The sequence below is a fragment of the Clavelina lepadiformis genome, chromosome 6 (assembly GCF_947623445.1).
Source record: "Clavelina lepadiformis chromosome 6, kaClaLepa1.1, whole genome shotgun sequence".
Lineage (NCBI taxonomy): Eukaryota > Metazoa > Chordata > Ascidiacea > Aplousobranchia > Clavelinidae > Clavelina > Clavelina lepadiformis.
This window is the reverse complement of record NC_135245.1, coordinates 6705365-6723853: the sequence shown is the minus strand read 5'-3', so window position 1 is coordinate 6723853 and position 18489 is coordinate 6705365. Positions and strand designations below refer to the sequence as shown.

Here is an 18489-nt window from a genome sequence, read left to right as displayed (position 1 = left end):
TATACTAAAACACCATCCAATTTCCATAGTCTCCAGTCATTTCGATGGCGTGGGCTCGAATCCCGCCGCTTATGCCCCGAAGTTTTATTATTGTGATCTTTCCAGGTGCTTGGCATTACCAAATTAAACCGGTTACGATTGATGCATAAGTCACAAACAAATGCCAAGTTACCGTGGTAACCGTCACATACGAGTCATAACATAGAAATGAACTGTAGGCCTACTGTATAAAGTGTATATTAGAGTAATCACACTAACACATTTATTTCAGAAATTGCGAAAATTTTGTTTTGGATATCTTTTGATTTGCCACGAGTCTATATTGTTTGCTAATGAGGAATGACCCTACTCTGTCGTATACCGGTCGTCGTCAACGTAAGGTTAAAGTCGAGATGTCCCGCTGAGCGTAAAACTCATACAAATGTATGCTCTACAGATCTCACAAATCTATAGGCCTATACTGTAGTACCATAAAAATTCTAAACTTATTCCAATGTTGTAATTAACACTTAAACCTTTAATATCGTACAAATAAATGTAGTTATGCAAACGGAAGTGTGAAAGCGTATAGATCTAACGTTCACTTTAATCCGGAAGTTGTTGTACAACTTTGCAGTTTGCATTTGTAGAAAAAATTATGCTTCTTATTTTTAACTATAAGGAAAGATAGGCTGCCTCAATTAACGCTTATAAATGATAAATAAATGCAATTTAAAAACTATGCAAATTTCATACTTCGCTTAAAGTTTAATCACAGTGCCAAACAAGTGGACTTAAAGTTAACGAAAATGACTAGACAATTATTTAATTGACGAAATGCCACAAAGAAATGAAGTGTATGGTTAACTTTATTGTTTTGTACCAATTTTTACGTATCGTCTTGATAGCTAACTCCAAAAAATAAAAATGTAGTCAATGCAAACATCACACTTTAACTAGGAATATAATTTTTGTTTTAAATTTGACACTTTTATTGGCACGTTCATTTTAACTTTGAAAAGTGTAATTACTAATCAAAATTTTTTGAATTGGAATTAGCAAAACAGTTTTCACATTACAGAACTTTCGAGAGAGAAAGCAAACAATAGATTTACGGCTACAATCAATTAAGTACTGGAGGCAAACTGCCATCACCCAGAAAACACGCTAGCAGTAGACTCGTAACTCTCCCAATATGTTCGATTTCATTCAGTTCATACCCCTTTGACTATTTACCATATCATGATGAACAGACGTCGCAAACAAACAAACATTCCGCAAGATAGTCCAGCGTCATGCTGTTCCATTCATAGGACTCGTTGAAATGGTCGACCTCAGCTGCTTACCCACCATGCGGATTGACATTGGTAAGCGACCCTAACCAGCCTCATGGGAGCAAAATACAACATTTTTACAAAAATTTGCTGATTCTTCCTATATTTCATATAAGAAATAGGTTATCAGCTAACAATATGGTAGTAATATAGTTGGAAAGCCTGCACATTTTCGGGGAAAAGAGCAATATGGTAGTAATATAGTTGGAAAGCCTGCACATTTTCGGCCGCATGCGGCTCCAAGGTAGCTTTCTTGCGGCTCTCAATGACCCGTGAAAATCCCACAAAAAAATAAAAAATCTATTTGTAATAATTAGGGCGATTATTTTTTGACTTGTCAAAAAAAGTCGAAAATTGGTCAAAATTTATAGCGTTAGGTCAAAATTGTTTACAAATTTTTCATTTTACATCTTACAGTTACACCTTGTAGCCTACTTTATACTGTTGTGAATGGTCCATTGTCTACTTATTGTGAATCATTAACCGCCTCCTGAATCCTAAACCACAATTGCGCCTCGCTTTGAAAAAGTTGTTAAAGCTCAATGTCAAGTTGGACATTAAATTGATTTGTGTTATTTTTTTTGTTAGTGTTGCTATTCGTTGGTACATGATTTCATGGTTTAAAATTTTGGTTATAATTACTTGAGTGTTTTCATGCGGCTCCGTACGTACTATGAAGTTTGAAATTTGGCCCCGACACCAAAAAAGGTTGGGAACCACTGATATAGACTATAGAGGATGCTAATTTACTTCAACAGTATTTCAAGAGAGTATGAAAATTATCTGTTATCATCACGTTGTTTGTTTTACGCTTATATACATACCTTTTGGCGGAACCAATAATAAGCTACTATAGTACTCGCCATACACAGGTTATCATAAGTAAGCAATGATTTGTAGACCTCATAAAATCCGTAAGTGTGCCAATCATTGAACTGAAAAGATTGACGTGCGAAACCATACTGATTTTTTATCATTCATGTCAAAATAAATATTTAGCATATTCATTTCTGAAGAGCAAAATAGAAAGTATATGACTGTATATCATGTCATGAGGTTTATGACAAGGCGCCAGTTGCTGTGTTGTACCAGACAGCATAGCGTTGCACTTTCGCATCAACCAGGCATTAAGGCAACGCTATTTAGTCAAGATTTTATTGAATTTTTGCCGAAATAAGCCTGCTTAAACTTTTAAAATATAAATGCGCTCAGATTATATAGCAATGGTTCCCAAACTGGGGCCCGCGAATGTCATAATGAGCTTTAGTAATTTGATTAGAAAGTGATTAAATGATTAAAGAATTGATTAAATTGATTTTATTTTCTGATTTGATGCATTGTTTAGTTTTAGTGGACTTTCACCTTCATCAAGCTAGAGTGCTAGACAAAGCTTTTGATTGATTGTTGAACAAATTGTTGAATGAACTGATCGGTTGTTTTCAAACCATAAATATTACAATCAACAATATCAACGCATTTCGCCATTTCGCAGTACACCTGAAGAAGCAAGCTTATGCTTGCGAAAGGTCGTGTGCAAAAATATGAACAGAGTTGACCTTGAGAGGGCCAAACTATATCCTGTTTTTTATTTTACTAATCAACAATATGTATTATTGCGTTGGCAAATGCAATACGTTTAGTTAGGAAGTGACTATTTCACAATTAGTAGGTCACGCAGCATGTCAAAAAAATAGGTCGTCAAGATGAATGAATGGGCATGCAAACAGTTGATTTTAGCTATTTTATTTTGCTGAAGTTAGATTTAGGTTAGAAGGTAGACTTAGATTGCTATGTTATTTATAACATTTTAGTTAGGTTAACAAGAGATATGTGAAAAATAGTTTTGAACACACATTTTTTCCGATGAAGTATTGTGGCAACCATAAGTTTATCACACGCGAAGTGGGTTTTGTGCTGCAGAAGTTGCGCTTAATAGCGACAACACCATAACAGTATCAATTTTATCGTTCATAGGCCTATGTGTCTAACTCTAAGGGGTCCGTGACCAGAAACAGGTTCGGAACCATTGACTAAAATTTCTTATGAAAAACTGAAATATTGAAAAGTGATGTTTTTCCGAGTTTTTGAAAAGTTAGAATTGTTTTGAAACTGGTAGGACTTTGTCGTTTTTGTTTTTTCTTTTGGTAAAGCACATCCATGGACCGACAAGCGGTAAACATCAATACCAGGTCGCCTCCCGTACTACAACCAGAAAAGCGATGCGCCTTGAAAATACTTGGTGTAAGATTTAAATACAAATAAAAATTAACATCTTTATAAGAATAGATTTGATTTAAAGTGAAATTAAGTGAGACTTGTACTTTACTATATTTGTAGATATGTGAAGTTATTTTTGGTTCTGGATGCGTGACATTCGGTTTCGTTTTTCTGTTTGCTGACTATTCAATTTCATATTATGGAGCTGGAATATGGTGTGGAATATTGGTACGTTGACGGATTATATTTCGTTATTGCTAGCCGTTAAGATTATTTGACGGTGATGATCATCACACCAACTTAAATACTGTAACGTCAAAATTAAGATTGTCATTAATTCACCAGAAAAATCGTACGTTGGAAGCTATCTTTCACAGTTTCTTGTTACTTTAATGTTATAACATAGAAACCTAAACCTTAGTTAAATATATCTTTTAATTTTAGTTTTATTTTAATTAAACCTTTAATGGTGATATAAACTTTTTGCATACCTACCCGCCTATACTTTCGGTGAAATATTCACTATCAAAAAATATCTGCTTTCCAGCCATTTCATTATGGTTATGATACAGACCCAAATTTCGAAATAGTGCGCTGTATGAAATATGAAAGTCAATTCCGTTTTCACGGTTTGCAACATTCCTGCCGAATGCTACTGCCGTGAAGTCACAACAATTTTTCAAATTACTTCGGAGGAAAAACGTCACGCCGGAATTGCAAGGTTTTCTGCTCGTTCACTTTATATTTAAACTGTAGCATGTTTTTTGTTTCCACAGATTGTGACAGCTGGAAGCTTGGGCATAGCATCAGGTTCACCGGCGACAATATGGTGCTTAGTAAGTGATTGCAGATTACGCAATCAATGCAAATCAATCAATCAACTATCAATTTGGTGTACCGACACTTAATCACGCGACACTTAATCACGCGACATTTAATCACCGACACATAATCACTAGGACATTTAATCACGCGACACATAATCACTAGGACATTTAATCACGCGACACATAATCACTAGGACATTTAATCACGCGATTTGGATACTTAATCACGCGACATTTAATCACGCGACACATAATCACTTGGATGCGACTGCCAAAGGCTTCCTTGGTCTTTCTTTTAGAACTCCCCGACAATTGTTTTGACTCCGTTGCGCCGGCTTTCTCTATAATGTTTCTTTAAATCAACACCAGCTTCATAAAGTCTAATTGTTATATTGTCCGAAAGTATAACCTATGTAATATCTAACATTATTCTACTGTATTGTCACCGAAGCTCTTGACCAAAGTACCATCAAAACGTTACACCGTAAAATACAATGCTACTTGAAACTGTGTCAGAGCGTCGGTTTTGGAACTCTGGAAGAATGCCCTTATCTGTCAAGCGAGATTTTAGTCTATCTTCGTGCAGTTGCTTACATTTCCCATGCATAACATTGCTGTAAATTGTAAATGTAAAAAAATATTGTAAATGTGTGATTAAATGTCGCGTGATTAAATGTCCTAGTGATTATGTGTCGCGTGATTAAATGTCCTAGTGATTATGTGTCGCGTGATTAAATGTCGCGTGATTAAATGTCCTAGTGATTATGTGTCGGTGATTAAGCGTCGCGTGATTAATTGTCGCGTGATTAAGTGTCACCAAACCATCAATTTTGCAAATTTGAACTTATGAACTGATATATATCATACTTAGGTTAACCTTCATACGGGTTTTAGCATGTTTGGATGCGTGGCAGCTGCACTTCTTGCTTATCTCAGTTGTGCATCTATGCTTTCTTGGTTATCGGTAAATAAGACATTAAAGTATAGAAATAGAAGTTCATATATACTACAATGTTATGATTTATAACGATGTTTCTCAGTTAAAATTGAGGGCACCATTAGCCTACTAATAACAAAAAATGATTTTTAGTTTCCACGTAATTGTCAATGCAACCAATTTTTATATTCCTAAATCATAAACTTTTTACTAGTTACAGCCTTCCCTATGACATGATGAAAATTCAAAAACCTCCAATTTTTAGGGTGAGTATAGATGGGAAATAATATTGCACGGATTGAACGTATTCTTTTCCTTTATCTCCTGCATCCTTTTAATCGTTAGCGCTTCGATATGTTGTTGCTGTCCATCCCCTTTAGGATATTGTGGAACTTGCTCTCAAGAATATGAAAACGATGAAGAGGTAGGTTGTATATTAGGCTAATATGACTTACAGTATTTAGTTACACTGTAGTCCACTATAACTGTAGAGCGTTTTTCTGTCTCTTTGTCGATCTTGTGTCATAACACAGCAGACTACGTTCTTTGTAGCTGATACTTATTAAAAGACATATTTTAGCGTTTTTTCCTAGTGTGGAACAACGACACTGCTTCAGTCGCTTGAATGCTTGAATAAATACTTAAACATATCTAAATAGATCTCATAGTACACCTCATCAAGCAAGCTTATGCTTGCGAAAACTTGTATAAAGTTATATTAAAAATATAAGATAATCCTAGAAGACCTAGAGTGTCATCTTATATATTTTGCATTTTTATTTTACTATGTAGGCCTACTTCAATACTTGGGATGCAGATTCGTAATAACTTGTATAATGCCCAGTAATCCTGTCACAATGAGTCTGTCGCATCACGTCAGAGCTTTACGGCAAACTATCCCATGCTGACACCATAATTTCATTTTTCGCTGACACTAAATTTGTCTACGATGACTTGTACTGTATAATTATAACACATAACCAATAATAAGTATTGTATTACGCATGAATTAAAGAACTGCGCCTAAGCACAGCGGTGGCTAACCTCACTTAAATTTATTGATAACTTATTTACATCAGTAAAAGAGTTTGCTAAATCTTTTCAGCAACATGAAGAGTACGAACTGCAAAATCGATCAACGGGTTTCACACAGCAACCATCTTCAAACAAAAATAATAGGCAGTAGGCATTTAGGATAAGAACTATAGGTTTTTAAGAATCATCGGGACACTGATTTATATACACAATCATACGTTTAGGGTTTAAACTAAAACATAAAATAGTATGCCAAAACGATATGTTTTAATGTAAACTTTAAAGAGTTAAGAGACCGTGCTTTAGTAGGCTAGTTTTGGCATATATACCTTTTAACTAAACCATTTTTGTGTGTATTTAAACAGACTTAAAGCCTGTTCAACATTATAAGACGTCCCCAGCGATTGCGCAGGAGGCTGTGGTTTACAGAAGTGATCAGTTTCAAAACTCGAGTGAGATGATGGAAGGGAAAACAGAGGAGCCGATTTATGCCAAACCGCACAAACGCAAAAAAAACAGACCCTAATTCTTCCAACGCGTAGATCTTTTTTAACTTCATCATCTGTAACGAATTTATTGTGTTAACCTAATATTTTCCGTACAAAATTATAAATATAGTATTTAATCCTACAATAATCGTCCAATTCGTTGTTGTCATTTGTTGCACAATTGAATTTACTTCCATTATTTGTTGTCTATTGTAAACATGATTTTGAAAGCCTTCATTGTAATAGGATTATCATGCATCAGCGCCTATATATATAAACATGAAAGCCTTCAAGTATGCATAGCACCGTTAGCACGTATTCTCATATTCCACGAACTTTTAATTGTTAATCGTGTACACCATGCTTCTTAAAACTTTTTAACATGTTTATTAATTTAGTAAAAGTGCAATAAACTGTGGTAAAATTTACTCCAATGTTAATTTCTGCTTTTATTGTTATCACATTGATCACACTTCGCTGTTGCCATGGCAGAGAATTCAATAAGATACAGTACTGTATTGTGTATAGTTAGTGAATGAATTGTTTAAATGTAGCTTATCACTCTCTGTGTGCATGGTGTTATTGTTTTGATATCAGATTCTTTAGCTATACAGTACAATTATGATTTTAAAGTACACATCACAAAACTAACCCATCTGTAGAAACTAGTCGATACGAATTCAAACCTCAAATCCTGTTTAGATGCGTCAAATACTGTACTGCCTAGGTAAAAGATTTGGGCAAACACGAAAACTTAAACCGGTGAAACTGTATAGCCTATACTATTATCCAGAAATGTATGACAAACGTTGAACAATTTTGGTTGGTATTTTAGCACAAGTGGAGACAACATTCCTGACAACCAAATTGTTTATCGATTGGATCATGTTGCAAAACTTGTTTTGAGAGATGACATTTTATCGTTTGGTGGAAGCACAAATATATTCGGAGTTGCTTCGTGTCGACCTGCACAATATTCGTGTTAAAAAAACGAAAATTTTTCCATGGGGCGCATCTTTGATTAGCATGTTTAGCCTATTAATTGGTTAGATCTTGGTCTGGGGGATTTTGCTATCATCCAACGTGCACAATTGCAACTCCTAATCATGCCTTCGGCGTTTCCCTGGATTTATTATTGTTGGTTTAAACATTCATAACATGTGTGTTTTCTGAATTACTTTAGTTTCGTTAAATTTTAAAATAAACTCATTCTGGGTTCGGTGGCTGTGCTAACCTTCCATTGTTGTAGCACCACTGTAATTCACATACTGCACGTTTCAAGGCCTTCAGGGCGTACGGCTTTCAAGTTACGTAGCCTACGTTGTGCCCACATTCATGCAGAATTGCAAAGTCTTTAGCCTATGGGCAAGCTAGTTTTAGGCCTGTCGAGTCAAGGTATGCTAGGGAATAAACATTTCATGGAATCTTATTTCTCTCAATTTCTTGAAGACTAATTGACACGGCTCTTTGTTTATGGTCCCTATTTGATAAACACAAGGAAAGTAGCAAACACCATCTTGAGGGAATCAAATATGACTTTGCGAAGCTGTGAAATCTAGTCATCTTTTTAGCGCACAAATAGTAATGTACGTCAGGCTAAATACTGCACTTCCAAAATTAACTTTTTTTATCTTTAAAAACTGCGGTAAGAAAGCAACAAGGTTGATCTGAAAAAAATGATTTTTTTTAAATTTTCTAACAAACTTCATTATTTATGATAACTGTCTTGGTATCGTAACTGAATCTTTATCTTCGGACTAAGGAAAGTCTGTCCATGAAAATATGATTTCACACCGCTGGAGCCAACAAGCCCCTGCTATCGAGGCGGTCTTTGTGTAAGTTTTGCATTTGTCGTGCAATTAAGATATGGACTGTCACTGTAATCAAATCATGTCACCTCATATATTTTATTTCGTTTCGTAATATCCGTGTTTTTAATGTTGTTTAAATGCGCTATATAACGACAGTTAGCAACGTAACTTTCGCTACGCACATTTAATGGCAAAAAAAGGACAACAAAAATACAAAAAATAAATACACACATTTTCAGCTATTTTTTTATACTATTGTAGGCTACATGGCATTGTCTGAGTTCGAAACTGCTGTCCACCGCAGAGTTAGGCTATATTTTTTATATTTTTAACCCGAACCCGAAAACACAAGCCCGAATTCGAAAAGTTATTTGAAGCTCGAATTAGACACAAAAGTTAAATTTACTGAATGAATCAAACTCATTCTTTAATGTCATTCATTACCTGTCATCCTTTTGTAAGTTGCGCTTTGCTCTATGTCTAAGATTTTTAGCACCTGTCATGCATGTGAAATAACAACGCAAATATTGCAGAGTGTGACTATCAATATCTGGCCAGAATTTTCTTAAACCTTACAAGCCCGAACTTAAACCCGACTGTCCACCGACCAGTAAAACAACTAAAAAAAAGCAATCGAACAGGCGTTCTTAATGCTTTTCCAAGGACATTACTATGGCAGCGCAGTCGAGTATCAATCCGAGTCGCATTACGCTACTCCATTTGCTTTGCTAACTTAACCGCTACTCCAGTAACCCTACTAAACTGTTTTATATCAACGGTATATAGTACTAAACACAGATTGTTGGAAATATTGCTCAATTTAGTCTTTTGCCTGCATCACAACTGTACAACGTACGATTTCTCACAAGTTAAGAAAGCAAGAAAGTGCGCCCAACGCAAACTGTGCGCTAAGATCGCAGAGGTAGAATGAAAACCCAAGTTATTCCTTAATTCCGTAATTTCTCACTTTAGGTAAATTAGTGTCATGTTGCTCAGTTACCTCATTCTGTAAAAAGTACGACATAAAAATCACTGGATCAACAAAAACGTTTTGTGAAGATTTTAGAAAATTCCAAACGCATTGCGACAAAAATATTTTTATAGCTAACAGGTTAAGCTAAATAATATTGCATATATTTCTAAATTGTATTACTAGGCCTACAAGCATGGAAAAAGTTATTCCGTAATTTCGTTATTTGTCACATTCCGTAAATTAGTATCACCAACGATATAAAGAACAAAGTTCTTTATATCGTTGGTATCACGTTCCTCAGTTTCCCTATTCTGTAAAAACTACAATAAATAAATCACTTCTCCGACAAACATTTTGTCTAACTCTAAAGGTTATAGTAGGTTCAAAACCCTTTGTGACAGAAATATTTTTTTTAGTTGACAGGTTAAGCTAAAGCTGATTAATACCGCGTATTCAGACTATACAATCTGCTCAGACAGTTAGCTATAGCTGCATTCTTGGGAAGTTGGTATACGTCACAATGGTCGATTTTCAAAATTTTGTTTGTGATAGGCAAGGTGCACGGCTGTACAACTATAATCCGTAGGCTTATACCGTTCTCCGGGTAGGCTAGTGATATTAGTGTTACTATTTTCGGGTCTAGTATACAAGTGCACAATCACAGGATGACCTTTTCTAACTAGACCCCTAGGCCCTAATCTCTTTAGCAGAATTTGTTTTTAATAGACTCATTATTCCTGCATAGCTTAAATGGATTAGCCTACTAGACCTATTGTTTAAGAATGGTTTGCTGAGCAGTTTGCCATGTCCATGAAGTCTGATAAGTGCAATTGTTTGTAGGGTCATTGAAACTTGAATTAAGAATTAGCTATGAAGTTGTTACATGCATTTGCTTTATGTGCTTTGCTTTTCCCAATTGAAGCTCCTCCTGTGTCAATACCATTGTCTCAATCATCTTGGCATTCGTTCTGGTTGTTTCGCTTGACCATTAATCTTATTGGATATAGTACAGTTCTCGTTCCGGCGTACTTTTTGATTCAACACTTGAAGAAAATTAAATACAATGAAACAGGTAGATTGTAAATTGCACTAATACAGTAGATTACATATCATGAAAGTTTTCTTTTTCAGTTTCTTTTCAATATCAAGTGAATTAAAATATTACAAAGTTATTGAAAATATTTGTTTAAGAAATAGCATAAATCATCACAAAAATGTGTTATAAAACATTTTTAATACACAGCCTGTTGTAAAAATTTAACTTCGGATCTTATTCTGTGAAAGTATGACACTGTCTAATTCATAATGATGTAAACTATTTAGTTGCTTCTTCAATGCAGGTTCTGGAATTTGTTTTCCTTATGTCATGACATGTGTGTTTGGTCGAGATGTAGCTGTTGCTGATTCTCAGCCTACATCATCATCTGGAGCTCCTGTTGTTGAAACAGTTTCTACACCACGTTATAGGGGTTTCGTACTGCTTTGTTGTGCTGCTGGTTTGCAGGTATTCCTTATTTTATTTTGGTATGATTCAACTGTTTTTACTTTTACGGAATAAAGCCTATGCACTTTGCTTTAAAATACCTATCTGTACTATTAATAAGGGTATTATTTAAGGTTACAGCGACTTTGAAGTTAGTTTTTATTGATTAAATTTTAATCAAATATAAATATGGTTTCATACTAGCTTTTTGTGTTCAATTGCTAATCAAACAAAGGGATTTTGATGTCGTGGTTGTTGCATGCATGGGTAGCAAGAATTTTGAAAACTTTTGTTTCAGGTTTCCTACCTGACATGGGGTGTCATTCAGGAAAGAATAATGACAAGAGAATATGGCAAACAGGATGGTGTACCAGGAGAAAAATTCACCAATTCCCAGTTTCTTGTTTTTGTTAACAGGTAAAACTAAACATCAGTTTGCTTTGTTTAGCTTGCTTAAGGTTGAATGCGATAGTAACAACCATTTCTTCATTTAAGTGATCCTGGTGAACAGCTTCAAATTCAAGCAAGGCCACAAATAAATTTAAAAAACATTAAAAATGCAACCATTGCAAATGCGCAAACACAGTTCCGATAACTGAAGCTCAAGCAGTGAGAAATTATTGCCATGTTTAAGTTGTGCTCAGATTTTGCTCAGTCTAAGCATAACTATTGTTAATTGTTATACTATTCCATAATTTTATTACATGTAACATGACAGTTTTAAAAGTCTGTAATTTTGTGTATGTAAATGTTTTTTAGTTAATTTGTGATATATGATATGTATTGAATGATTTTCATGGGTATGTTATATGCCTAGGTTGTTGGCGTTGACAGTGGCAGGAATATACATTACTGTTTTTCGACAACCAAAACATAGTTGTCCACTGTACAGATTTTCATTTGCTTCATTTTCAAATATCATGAGCAGTTGGTTTCAATATGAAGCACTGAAATTTGTTTCATTCCCAACGCAGGTAAAATCTGGTCGCTTGTTGTTATGCAAAGTGTCTTACTCTTATGAAGATATTTGCTAAATGAAATGCAAGGTATCACTTGCACAATCTGTTTAAGCATATCAGCATAAAGAAGTCATCCAGTATTTTTGGTGTTTTATATAATTAGTCATGATTTATTGTGTTTCATATATTTAAATACAGGTTCTTGGAAAAGCATGCAAAGTTATCCCCGTCATGCTTATGGGCAAAGTGGTATCGGGAAATATTTATGAAGTTTATGAGTGGGTAACTGCAGGGATGTTGTCTGTTGGCATCAGCCTGTTTCTGTTATCTAGTGGCAGTGGTAGTGCTCAAGACAGCAGTGGACTTGATTCTGCTGGCGCTTACTCACCAATGGTTGCAAGTTTCTCTGGCTTGATTCTAATGCTTGGATATATGGCATTTGACAGTTTCACATCCAATTGGCAGGCATGTGATTTTTATTATGAAGAGTTTGTTTTGTTGTTTTATATTCCATTAAGATGGATCATTATGGATATTAGCATGTCATGGATTTAATTTACAATAATAGTCTAGAATGCACCTAGCTTTCAGTACTACTAAAGTGTTTATCATCAAATGTTAATATTTTAAAGCGTCCTGACTGCAGTGTACAAAACTGAGCAGTTTACTGTATAATATATAGTGCTGACTAAATAGTCAGCTCAAATTTACGATTAACATTTAATTTTTAGGGAAAGCTTTTCAAAGTTCACAAGATGTCTTCAATACAAATGATGTTTGGCGTCAATTTGTTCTCTTGCATTTTTACCTCCTGCTCACTTCTTGAACAAGGAGGATTTTTTGAAGCTTTTGCATTTATGATGAAGCACTGGGATTTTGCGGTCCATTCTGTTATTTTATCTGTAAGCATGTTTTTTATATTTTGCTACCTTGAACTTTACGCTTACTTTTGCAGGGTAGCTGACTAAAGATTTATTTATTTTGCAGATTTGTTCAGCAGTTGGGCAACTTTTTATTTTTTACACAATCTCTGAATTCGGTGCTGTAATTTTTACAATCATAATGACGTTAAGGCAAGCCTTTGCAATCTTGCTGTCTTGTTTCATATATGGACATCCTGTGGGATTATTAGGCATAGTGGGAATACTTGTAGTTTTCATTGCTCTCTTTTTGCGCATATACGCTCGAAGTAGAAAATCAGTGATAAACAAGACAGCTTCAACAACAACAAAAGTTTAATTTAAACCCAGTACCACTTCTGAGATTATACCTTTTCGAAGCGATAAAATAAAAATGCAGGTTTCCATGTCCAGGTTTCTGGCGAATGAGATGTTTAGCTTGATGTGTAGTACTAGCATTAGACTATTATCATGTTATGAAGTTATTGGTTTCTATATTTATTTAGAAGTTTGTTTTAAGTTTTAAATGCAGATTTTAATGTATTAAGCGCTATATACGCAATCCCTTGCTGTTGTACAATATTTTGAAACAGTAGATGAAGCACAATGTTATCTTGCACTTCTAAATGGTTTAAAAGTTTTGCATTAAAAACTTCTTGAAAAAAATGTTTTTTGGTGAGAATTTTATGCCCGGTTTTGGTCGCAGTTTGATACTAGTATGCGTTTTGTTTCATATTGATATCTGATTTACCTATTGTAGGCGTTTGATTTAACACTGATTTCCTGTTCTCAGTACTGTAGAATGCCGATTGCATGAATTGCTGTAGGTACCGTAATCCGCTGTAAACAATGGCAGGACATGCTGCTTTTAGCACAGTATCAATCGATTTACATGATGCTATATAATATTATGCGTATCTGCATCGGTTATGCTTTTTCTTTTGCACCTTTAGCTTTGTTAACCATATTGAGCGAACAGATCGCTTCCCACCTCCAGGCAATTTATGTGCAACGTATTATAGTCAACCAGTGCGACCGGTCAGGCAACTTCAGTTGCTATACGCCATTCCTTTCGGAAATTCATCACCACGTTTGTTCAGTGTTTTGTCAAATAATTTATCTAACACTTGTGTTGCTCCCAAGATTTGGGTACCATTTATTGACTAGCGATTAAATACATGACAATTGTAGGTTTGTTTAAATCAATTTGAAAGATGTCTTTTATCAATGACCTTATTTCATTTGTAATTGAGTTTAAAATGTTATTTTGCGTACTTACTCGGTGCAGACGTTTTTGTATTTTATTGTTGCTGTAGCCTACCTGTAAATTCCACCACATACAATATCTGTTCATGGATTGTATGACATTTTTCTGCTCGTGGTAGTACTAGTCTTGTTATTTTGATTAAAATATTACACGTTTTCTATAGCGACTTATTCTACTGCATATCTTAAATAGTCGTCAGCTTAGAACATCGTTATTTATTGGTGCATAAAAGAAAACATGGTTGTAACTTATTGTGTTATCGAAATAATGTGCGGCTGTTTATGAAGTGGGCAATAACGTTGGACCACATTCGACTTAGTGTGCTGTATGTTTACATTTAGTCATCAGAATTTTTACCGGGCCACATACTAATTACTACAGTATTGTTGGTTAGTTTAATCCGAAGCTGAACGTGATTTATTAAAACAAACTGCACGACAAGTAGCCTAATATACGCGATGTCGCTTAAACGTGGCTAAGTAATTCTGTATTATAGGACTAAGTCACGTGCGTGTGCAACTTGGTTGACAGCAGGCACCTTAAACCTGATAAAACCGGTTCCGGTTCTGAGCTCTTCTTCATAAACAGAGGTCCAAAATATTTGTCAAAGTCGAGGCATAATTTCTTTGAGAGCAGTCATGTGATTCAAGATCGGTTACAACAAGCTGTATATTAGAATTCCTGCCACTTTAGTGGCTACTGGCTTGCAGAGTTGGGACCAGGTCATCAAATTCGAGTCACAAGTCAAGTCTTTTGGAAGAAGTCCGGAACCCGTAAATGCGGGCATTCAATGCAAACCCAAACCGGAGTATAAGCAGTGAAATAAAATTTTGTCAACCTAAACCGGAGTTAAACCGTTTTCAACTGTGGCTTGAAACTCAGGATCAAAATCGCTGTATCTAGTTTATTTCTCATCACTGATCCCTCATATTTATAATAGTAAAACTGGAATATTCTTTAAGCTAAATTTTATTTGCCTAAAGGCTATATTATAACCTAGTTCACAAGCACACACATCAACCATCATTGCTGTGAAGGGTCAATCCGTGTTGTCCTAAGGATCTAAATTAGTTTATGATCAAAAGCCAGTTTGAATGTTTTATCGCTCGTTTACATAGGATATGATTTCACCTCTATGAAATAATACACAGAGATCAGCACATGGGCTGGGATGCAATAATTGATTATATATTGCTAATAGATATCCGAGCTTGTATCCATTACTTACGCAATCTGTAAAGATGCAAATACTTTGATGACAACCAGAAGATGGCGTCTGCAACATTTCCACAAAGAGAGGTTTTCACTAACGGCAAATGCAACCACCAGGTGGCCCTATGGTGGTTAAAGCGTCCGTCATCAGAGCTTGTGGGGCTCTCGACGGTCGGTTTGATAAAAAGCAAAAACGCGTTGTTTGTCACCGGATGGCTGACCCCTTGCTTAGCACAAACTGCACGCATACGTACACACAGCCACACATCCACATATATAAAAGTGGCATATGTGTTATCACATTTGAGTTTGCGTCAAGTGTAAACGAACGGGAACGTATATACAGGTCACCAGGTGCATGTGTCGTTTGAGAAAAGTGAATACGCTGATCTGTTTTTCGTTGATTCGTATGAATTAGAAATATCATCTAATTTCGAGTTTAAACTAGAGAAGCAATCCAATGCAAATATGCAAGGCCTACGTTACAATTTTTTCCAACATTTTATTTAGTTATAGCCTATCTATCTTGGCACGAGCGCTATGTGTACAATGTTCCGTCTATTTCTGTGTTGAAAATATTTCACGTTCCAATTACATTGATATCGAACAGTGTAAGGGATGATCCTTGTTCGATCCGCAACGCTAAAATTATTTTTGCCAATAATAGCTTGAAATAATTAATTAACTTAAACTTTAGTTTATATTTTCTCTTTTAGTTATTTCGGCCTGATAAATTGACTTTCTCTTTTGTAACCAAATATGTTGAAATTATTATGACTTCATCTTTGTTGTTGATCTAAAAGTGTCTTCTCTTGGGTGTGGTTTATTTATACGTTTTACTATACTACTGCATACCTTACTTATACCTGAGATCTGCCGAAAATATAAATTGTTAATTGTCGAGTCATTATAAGATATGTGAGGAATTAGTTTTTGAGAATTGTTTGGCCTTTAATTTCTGATAAACTAACCGTAACAAAGCTAAGAAACCAAACAAGGCAACTTATATTTGAGTCGAAGGAGGAAATTTTGTTCTGATTTAACGCCATTGGAATTCACGTTCAGCGATAATGAACCAAACCCAATCGTTTGTATAGCCTGGTCCATGCTTTTTGTATGCACTGCGCTGCGTTGTAAAACTATAGTTTCCTGAGGCATGACCGCATCACTAGTTATAGAAAGTTATTCCATGACAGGAAAGTTGCTATTATCAATTTGCTTTGTATGTCACCATCTGTCATTATGTCATATCTGTCATACGTAAAATCATTGTGCATACGCTTGTTAATGTTGCAATAAAATTTTGTTCTCATTGAATCGGGTAAAGTTTTCGTTTATTTGTGAAGATGTAACGCAAATTTACGCTGCAAATAAATCTTAATGGCCATCTCAGATGAGCTATAATACTAAATCTTCATCCTGAGAAGCAAATGCTCAATTAGCAACTCACGCAATCCCTAGCACTCCTTCCACTTTTGACTGGGGTGAAGTTTATATAGCATAATTATGAACATCCTGTATACTTGTAAAGCGTAAGTGAAATCGCCTTTCAACGCATTTGCGTACGAATTTTGCAAGATTTACTCGGCATTGACATTTCATGGCCACCATCAAGGAAAGTGCTTGTTTCTAAATCTTTACACTTCTCTCTTAATGTGAGGCAGCCTTGAACAAACCTGCAAAATCCACATATAGCCACAATTACGTCATTCAACTAATTTCGCCTTAATACATTGGTTAAGGTGACAAGTACAAGTATGATTCAGAGTAAGACCTTGGGATTGGTGAACGCCGAAATACCATAAATAGCAACATCGAAAATAGAATAAATTCTGGAGGAGCATCATCTATAAGATGGGTGCGTAGTCTCATTTCTGTCATCACAAACCTTTTTCAGAAATTCAAGATAAACTATACATTTCTCACGCTTTTAATAAATCTTGCTTCCAATTTTGCCAGCCATGATTTAAAAGAAAAGTTTTTGCTGTATTGCTGGCAAACATTTAAAAAAACTTAAGACATTTGACCATCTATGGATGGATCTTTGTCATCAAACAAGGCAGTACACCAAACTTGTAATTTCTTTTTTGGAAATTCTAATTTTACGGGATATAAACGACCAAACTAAGTTTGTGGCCAACAACCCGCCCAAAAACCATTTAGTACCTAATCAAAGCAATTACGTTTTCGTACTTTTGCTGAACTTTTGTATTTTCCAAAAATGGAATTAATAAATATGCAATATTATATAGCAAAAAAAACCATTACCATTTCCAGTGTTCTGTTTTGACAAAATTGTTTTCAGCCAACTTTGTTATGCAAACGTTTACAACCCACGCACTGTAATTGTTGCCGAGCGGAGATTATCAACTCATTACATGAGTCACTGATTATATAAACGAGTTTTAAGTTCCATTGTTAGAACTCTTGTAAACGCAGTTAATATCTTGTATCTTTTTCCAAGAAAAACAATGATGTTAACGTAAATAGAGTATTTGCAAGCTGCAATAGCAATTTATCTACGATGTTATAGCGCACTGCAATCATTAGCAATAGGTGGTTCCAAGTACGATTACGGCCTAGATACGAAAAACTTAACAAGAAAAACATGCTGAGATCTTTATTTTAATAAATGATAAATAATTTATTAGAGTTTGATGTTGAAATCTCATCTGTTTGCAATTAAAATTTAACAGTGTCTATCTGTTAAGGGCAAATAAAATAAGATGCTTAAAGTATTCTGAAATACTTATTTAATCTTCTATTCATTTTAATCATGATGGCATGAAAGAATATTATGTAACACGTGATGAATATAAGAAAAATTAATATTCTTGTGTATAGTTATATAGTATAGTGATATGTCATAAGCGCATATCTTATGGGTGAAATACGTAATGTCGTTGTTTTAAAAACGTTTTGCAGAAATTAATTTAATTTATGCATTATTTTTTGTGAATAAAATTTTAATATTTGCGTCAACACGATGGCACATGTTTGTTGAGTCATTTCAAATAATTTTAGTATTTACGCATTTTTAACACGTTTTCATCACATAAAAGGGACGA

General features: G+C 34.9%; 2 protein-coding genes across 3 annotated transcripts; both read left to right on the top strand.

The window, feature by feature from the left end:
* The first annotated feature begins 2428 nt into the window (after positions 1-2428).
* LOC143462450 (uncharacterized) lies at positions 2429-7194 on the top strand. 2 transcript variants are annotated; one of them, XM_076960626.1, is made up of 7 exons: positions 2429-3328; positions 3464-3554; positions 3651-3758; positions 4307-4366; positions 5229-5321; positions 5560-5718; positions 6400-6513. In XM_076960626.1, the coding sequence occupies exons 2-7, from the start codon at positions 3471-3473 to the stop codon at positions 6478-6480; spliced, it is 585 nt and encodes a 194-aa protein (XP_076816741.1). In that variant the 5' UTR covers positions 2429-3328; positions 3464-3470; the 3' UTR covers positions 6481-6513. The 2 variants fall into 2 exon arrangements, with proteins under 2 accessions (XP_076816741.1, XP_076816742.1); XM_076960627.1 differs by lacking the exon at positions 6400-6513 and adding an exon at positions 6695-7194 and having other exon boundaries at positions 2429-3554.
* Positions 7195-10393: 3199 nt separating this feature from the next.
* LOC143462968 (adenosine 3'-phospho 5'-phosphosulfate transporter 1-like) lies at positions 10394-14376 on the top strand. Its single transcript, XM_076961297.1, has 7 exons — positions 10394-10673; positions 10942-11105; positions 11383-11501; positions 11902-12058; positions 12242-12508; positions 12775-12945; positions 13031-14376. Exons 1-7 carry the CDS (start codon positions 10472-10474, stop codon positions 13280-13282), a joined length of 1332 nt encoding a protein of 443 aa, XP_076817412.1. The 5' UTR covers positions 10394-10471; the 3' UTR covers positions 13283-14376.
* The last annotated feature ends 4113 nt before the right edge of the window (positions 14377-18489 follow it).